This window comes from Cygnus atratus, unplaced genomic scaffold, assembly GCF_013377495.2.
Source record: "Cygnus atratus isolate AKBS03 ecotype Queensland, Australia unplaced genomic scaffold, CAtr_DNAZoo_HiC_assembly HiC_scaffold_55, whole genome shotgun sequence".
In the NCBI taxonomy this organism is placed as follows: domain Eukaryota; kingdom Metazoa; phylum Chordata; class Aves; order Anseriformes; family Anatidae; genus Cygnus; species Cygnus atratus.
Genome location: NW_026110161.1, coordinates 38731 through 45870, shown reverse-complemented (window position 1 = coordinate 45870; position 7140 = coordinate 38731). Strand labels below are relative to the sequence as shown.

At 51.8% G+C, this 7140-nt stretch overlaps 1 protein-coding gene across 1 annotated transcript in view; it reads left to right on the top strand.

The window, feature by feature from the left end:
* Positions 1 to 872: 872 nt before the first annotated feature.
* Positions 873 to 7140, top strand: part of LOC126913114 (neuroepithelial cell-transforming gene 1 protein-like) — a gene marked incomplete at its 3' end in the record, with an annotated part of 44666 nt that continues 38398 nt past the window's right edge. Inside the window, exon 1 of the mRNA XM_050716938.1 lies at positions 873 to 1026. Coding sequence (XP_050572895.1) covers positions 902 to 1026 — 125 coding nt within the window. The remainder of the gene's footprint in view (positions 1027 to 7140) is intronic.

Below are 7140 nucleotides of genomic sequence, written 5' to 3'. Positions count from 1 at the left end.
ACTATCAGAATTTAAGACTGCGTTGTAAACAGTTTATACGGTGGTTTCACACTGGGACACTGCAAACCTCAGCAAGGAACTGTGGCCCGTGAGATTCCAGTCTCCTCACACAAACAAGCAGGAGATGAAAATCCCACCTTCCTCCTTTGCCTGGTTTCATGATACTACATAGGGCCCACACATTTAACTCGTTTTGTCAGGGGAAAGGGAAAACCCTGCAAAAGCCAGAGGAGAAAAGGGTCAGGGAGGTGGCTCTGTGCGGAGAGCCATTGCCCCGGCCCCATGCCCTCACCCTGGGTCACATCCTAGCTCGCACCACATTTAAACCACTTGTATGTGTATTTTGAGGGGATTTTGAGGGGGTGTCTGAGGCACGTTTTTTAGATCGCAGTTTATTTCCGAAGTTTATTTTTTCAGATTTGGGGGGGGCGGGGGTTAGGGGTGGGGGGAAGAGTTGTTTCTCCTCCATCATCCCAGCGATTTCTGCCTCCCTCCAATGAAAGGGACATTGCTACTCTTCCGGGGGCCGTGAGGCACTGGCTTTTACTTCACTGAGGAGAAATGAAGGATGAAGACGGGAGGAGAGGGGACACAGCGCTTGGTTTAGGGACCAGGGGCCGGCTCCGTGCCTCAGTTTCCCCTCCCCGCGCTCCTCCCTCAGCGCGGACACCAGGGGGCGCTGCGCTCACCCCCTCCCGCCCCCTCTTAGTCCCGCCCCCTCGTCTCCTAGCAACACCCGGCTCCCGCCTCTCTGATTGGCTGCCGCCGACACCGCCGCCATTTTCAAACCGCCGAGGCGCCGCCGGTACCGGCGCCGCCGCCGCCATTTTGTGTCGGGCTGAAGCGGCGCGGCTGAGTCCCGTCGGGTCCCGTCCCCGTCCCTCTTTCCCCGGGTGGCACCATGGAGGCCGAGCCCACGGGCCTGAAACCCCCTCGGCGGAGACGGGGCAGGGCAAGTGCAGGGCCCCGCGCCAGCCGCTCGCCCCCGGCGGCCAGCACCCCCGGTGGGGCCGCGTCGTGCAGCCGGTAGGAGCCGTGATCCCTCCCCGTTCCCCCTCAGGGGCTGGAGCCCGCCCGTGGGTACCGTGAGGGGGGCATCTCCTCAGCCCGCTGGGGACTTTGTCCTTCAGGGCACTCCTCTGTTTTATGGGTAAATCCCCCCCGGCTATATGGGACCCCTGTCTCCTACCTCATGAGGGGAATTTTGGGGGATCCGCTGCACTCCCACCTTATAAAATAGGGGCATAAGGATGCTTTTTCCCCTCTTGCTGGTTTTTTGTCCTGTCTTAAAAAGTGATCTGGGTTTAGGGGGTCCCTGAGTGTCCTGTAATTGGGCATAGGGTATCCCAGTGCCACATCTTATACTGTAAAGTGTGGGGGGGATGAGGCTTCCCTCAGGTTGTAACTGATTTCCTTGCCTGTTCCGGACCTATCACAGCGGTGGCTGGTCTTATTTCCATCCTTGTGTCCTAAACTGACCCTAGGCTTCTGTGAAAAAGTTTTTCTCCTCTCCCTATTTTTGGGGGGGTGTCTGGGGGGCCGCCTGCAGCACCTACACATCCCTCTGGGAGCAGGAAGAGAGGGTCCTTGCTTCTCTTCAGGGTGGGCTTTGGTGCGGTTTGGAGGTGGGATTTCTTTTCCCTCTCCCATTTCTCTTGTCACGCAGCCTTGTGTCAGGGGATTGAGCTCCCCCTGCACCTCTCTGTCACCAATTTCGGGTGCTGATCCCTGTAGGGCTGTGGCCGGTTGCAGTGGGAGTTGTTAAGGACAATGGAGCTTGGGGCTGCTGTGTGGGGTGTGGGCTCTCTGGGGAGGGTTGGAGTGGGACAGGACCCCTTGGCCATCACCAGCATCCTTGAAGGGCTTGGCCAAGCCTCCAGGATCCCCTCAGGCCATAACACTGGATTCACTCCCTCCCCTGGGGATGGGGGGCTCAGTGTTAGCCCTGCCTTTTACTCTGATTTTTAAATCCCTCTGTGTGTCATCTGTTACTGTTATTTCAATGTGTTGGACTTGGGAGACCTTTCTCAAGACCACCCCGTGGAAGAAACCATTGTCATAAACTAACCAAAGATCAGCTTATCTGTGTTGACCCTATCAGCAGTTGACCCGGGTGACCCAACTCCTGCTGACTCGTATCTAGATAAACCCAGGGTGAGCAGCAGAGATTTCTGCTTTTTATTACCCTCGAGGTTAGGACATGACTTCTCCAGGTGTGCAGGTGATGTAGAAAGCACACTATCAGGACAGTCCCAGCTCTGGAGGCTGTGATCAGGGTCCTTCCCTCACTGCTGTGGTTATTTGTGCCCGTTGTGGGACTCCAGCCCTTTGCATCCAAGCCTGGCAGCTGTTTTTTGTCCTGTCTGTGCCCTGGGGGAAGGCAACCTGGGCAGCCTCTTGTTTGAAACCTGTTGAAATTCCTCACAGGCCAGAATGGATATTCTCTATTAAGTGACTTAAAATGAAAGCAAGGTGAATGTTGGTGAGCTCAGTTTTCATATTGGCTAGTTTTAGTAACCATTGGGTGTTCTGGATGGCAGAGCACTTCAATGAACTTTAAAAATAAATGCTTTTTGTAGAAATATGCTGCATTATCATCGTGATGATCAAATTGTAGCTCCGTAATTACTGCACTTGAGAAGTGTAGAGTAATTGAAGGCTTCAGTGTCTCGGTGAGGCGATGAAACACACTGGCTTGGTTTCTGGGATGGTCAGTCGTGCATTCCTCTTTGAGGCTCGTCTGTGTGGAGAGGCCCAGAGAGATTGCAGTGAAGCTGGGGAAGGATTTCATACAGATAAGACCTTCATTGGATTAAACCCTTCATCCTGAGAATCTCTCACAAGCAAGATGATGCCAGCTCAGCACCTAGAACATGCTCCTGAGAGGAGTGTAGAGCAATTCAAGAAGTTGCTGGCCTGAGAATGACAGGGAGGTTTAGCCAGAAGGGACTTTGGGAGGTCTCCAGTCCAGCCCTTGCTTAAAAGATGGCCAACTTCAAATTTAGGTCAGGTTGCTCAGGTGTGTTTCAGAAACCTCCAAGGGCAGATGTCTCCACCTCTGGGGGTCTGTGTTCCACAGTTTGACCACATGTTCATAGTGCAAAACCACTTTTCCTTACATCTAATGGAATTTTTCTTGCTGCTGCTTGTGCTTGTTGCCTCTTTCCATTCTGCTGTGTGTTTCTGCCTTCTTGCTGCCCCCTTTTTAGATGGATGTAGGCTGCAGTTGAATCCCCCCTTGCCTTCTCTTCCTTGGGCTGAGTAACCCCCTCCCTGCGTCTCTCCGTTCTTCCTGTGTTCCAGCCCCACCACAAGCTCGGTGCCCTTGGCTGGGTGTTCCAGTTGGTGGTGGTTCCTGTACTGGGAGGCCCAAAGCTGGACCCAGTATCCCGATGGAGTCTCACAAGTACTGACTGTTAGCCCTTGACATTCTTACGGTGGTTTCACCACCCGAGTAACGCAGAGGAGGTCACCTTGCTGCAAACCACTTGTAACATTTAAATTGTTTAATCCCCTCCACTCTGGAGAGCTGGCAAACTACAACAGAGGGAGAGAATAAGCATCCGGAAGCAGGTTTCTTTTTTTTTTAACCACTTTAAGCAGATGCACAAAAACGTGTCTTATGTCTGAGTGGTCCTGCTGCAGGACTCGATCCCAGAGCTTGAAACCAGTCTGACCTTGCAAGGTTGGTATGGGTTAGTGGGTGATTTCCCCCCTCCCGGCTGTGACTGCACCTATCCACACGCTGCAGCCAGCGTGGGCGCCTTGGACTTGGGGCTCTTCTGGGTGGAAACGCCACGAGCCGGGATGCTGAATGCTGCTGGGTGCCTGGGAAAACCCTACTGAGCACTTCAGCAAAGGCCCCTGCTCCCCAGGCAAGTGCTTCTACACTAGAATTTAAATCTATTTAAACATATGCACGATGGGTTACCTCTCCCCCAGCTGATTTGCCACAACACTCGCGAGTGCGTGCACACCCAGGCATGAAAAAGCTCTTTGTCTCCAGGCCTGTAACCTGACCGTGGAGGAGGAGTCCCCTGCCCACCAGGCTGATTTTAGTCAAATATCTCTCCAGGCACAAACAGCTCCAGTTGCAGGCCTGGGGCCTCTGACTGAAAGCCTATGAATGCACGAAATACATTCAGCAGTGTTTGAGGGCGAGGTAATATCCTTTATTAGACGTGTCCCCTCGCACACGCTGCCTTGCTTTTGTACCCTTAGACCCTCACGGCTATGACATTCTGGAGCAGTCTCAAACTGGCTCAGTTTTTTTTTTTTAAGCATTAGTTTACCTTTTTTAGAAAGCAAGTTTTGCTTCTGTGATGCCGAAGAATTGCTAACCCTCCCGAAAGACGGGTATACGGCCAGGGAGGTGTGAAGGGTGCAGCTTGGACAGTATTTGGAGCCGGCTGCTTGTCTGTGTGATCTCAAAGCTGTGCCTAAAAAGGGAGGAGACAGTTGGTAGCGTGCTAGACAGTGACTTCATGCAACTGGGAATATTTCTAAGAGCTCTGACCTGGGGTCTGCTTTAAAGTCTTATTTTCCCTTTGTATCTTTCCCCCCTCAGCAGTACCACTGTAGCTGTTGCATGATGATGTGAATCACATTTAAAATATGATCAGAAGAGGTAATTTCTCTGAACAGACACAGAGAAATTACAAGTGTGCTCAGAGCAGTCCTGAGGTGGGAGAGAAGGATGGATTTACCAGGAAGATTTTTGCTCTGCTGGCAGCTGGTTTCTGACCCAGAATCGGAGTGTGTTGCTGGGGCAGCGTTGCTCTGAACCTTGTGTCCCTGGCTTTGGTAGCTAGAAAGTGGCAAAGAAACTGCAGGTAGGCTTCTGGGATGGGTAAAAGAAACCTTGTTTGGGGTTTTGTTTGCTTTGTAATCTTGTTCCCAGCTTCATATATCTAGTGTTGGGGGGAATCCAGGTGAGGCTGACAGCTCAGGGACATGTTACCTCTGCTGAGGTAACACAAATAAAGCAGTGAGTCCTCTCTCCTGCCCCAGACGTGCTATCTAACCCCAGCTTGCATCTCGCACGCATCTCCTGCCAAGCTGCAGGAGGCTGGCACTGGGAAGGAGCAGCTCGCAGCAGGGATGGCCCAGCAGCCTGCAGGACAAGACAGGTACCTCCAATCCCAGGCAAGCCCATGAAATTTTCTTGTCCTTTGTCCAGAGTCTAACTGTTCTGATACCCAGAAGTAGTCTGCAGCTTTCATACTGGCAAAAGTAGCCAGAGGTGGTTGTGCAGGGCTGAAATTCTGCTGTGAGGGCAGATGGACTGTCACATCAGCTAGCTTCAGCTGTACCTCACACTCCCCTTCTCTAGAGTCTGCATCTTGTGCTCTGGTGCCACAGCTCTTCGTGATGATCCTGTGATTCTCATGCAGTGTTGTGCCTGTCCCGGGGTCCCAGAGCTACAAAGACAGTGCAGTTCTGAACAAGTGTCAGTGCTATGTCACTTTGAGACGAGCTATCTGCAGCGGGGAGGGAGGAGTCGGGTATTCATGCACTTGTAAACATTGTAATCGCACCCATCAGCTCTCAGTAGTTATTCAAATGGGATCAATCTCAATTAACTGGCTGACTTGGGATGGAAGGATTAAAGAAACGTGTTTTTATGTGGCTCACGTTAGTGTGGAGGATGGCAAAGATGCTCGGTTGTGTGAACACGGGTGGTGTCACATGAAGCCCTTGAGGTCTGAAGCAGGCTGGATGGTGTTGGGTAGAGAAAGTCGGGACAAACAGCTGCTGCCCAGCGAGATGAGCAGAGGAGGCTGACAAAGGAGCTTGGCAGAGCAGCAGCAGGTGCCGGAGGAGACTGACAGCATCAGTCTGTGTTTTCCCATCGATGCCTTGGCTGTGAACTCCTGCCAGAGGGGTGGAGGGGGCCTGGATTCCCCAGACCAACTCCATTCCTGCCGCTTTCCTTGCAGCGGTCCCACTCACGCTGTGGCTGCAGGGTGAGCTGCCTGGTTGAGTTTTATATTGAAGCAGCACCCAGAAAAGCAAAGCTTTGCATCCAGTCAGTGGCTAAACCATTTTTCCCTGTGGCCATGGGGTTGCTGCGTTCAGCTTGCAGGGAAAAGGACAGATTTTCTTGGTGGCAGCCTGCGGTCACGCTGGAGAGATGCTGTGCAGAGCAGGATCCTTCGCTGCAGCCCCTGTGGGAGGCTTGCCAGGAGGAGGCTTCCCAGCAGAGGTGGCAGCAAAGAATCTGCTTGTCCACGCAGAAGGATGGGGTTTAGAGACAGCTGAAGAGAGTCCTTCCCCGATGATGTTTACATATTTAAAAAAGCTCTTTAAATCCTCTGTGATCACCCACTTGTTGTGCACGGTTTACTGCAAGCTCTTCACTTGGCTTGTATTTATTCACTGCGCACACAGAGCCTATTGCAAGGCAGTCGTTTGTTGGCCTGTGACCTAACGCTCTGTGGAAGGCGACGTGGTTTTGACGGCGATACCTCTTTCCTTTCTTCTCCCTAATTATGGCTTTTCTGCAATGAGTGTTCGCTTGCTCTTGATCTCTGTTGTGATTAAAGCCTGTATTCCATCAGACTTTCTTGGACTGGTAAAAATAATAACGAAGAGCGCAAACCTACACTGTTCCTTACTATTATCACTTCAAAGTTAGCATAAGTGGAAGCTTTTGCTCCACTGAAGAAGGTAGTTATTAAAATGCATCACTTGAGCATAATTGGAAGCTACAGCGCAGCTTTCAGAAAATGTCTAGAGGCTCTCGTGTTACCACTGTTTTACTCCAAAAGCAGGCCGTGTCTGGGTTTGAGTGCGTTCAAGGCAAGGTATGCAAATATGCATCCACTTCAGTCGCTTGTGCTGCCACGGGCCCTAAATGCAGAGCTCACGGGAGATGGGTAACGCTGCAGGAGCACAGACACCCGAACCGTGTCCAGGCCTCAGCCTGAAGTGGCTTTAAGGGAATGCTGATACTTGGACAGCAGTACACAAAAAACCAGCCAGGATGTTTTCTTGAGGCTTTAGGTTTTGCTTGTGTGTACTTTGTTTTTCTTTTCAGCTCTTCTTTTTGCAAGAACTTCGCAACATTTCAACAGCTGGAAGCGGGCTAGGAAGAAAGTACCTCAAAAACTGAGACGCATTTATGTGTGTGTGTATATT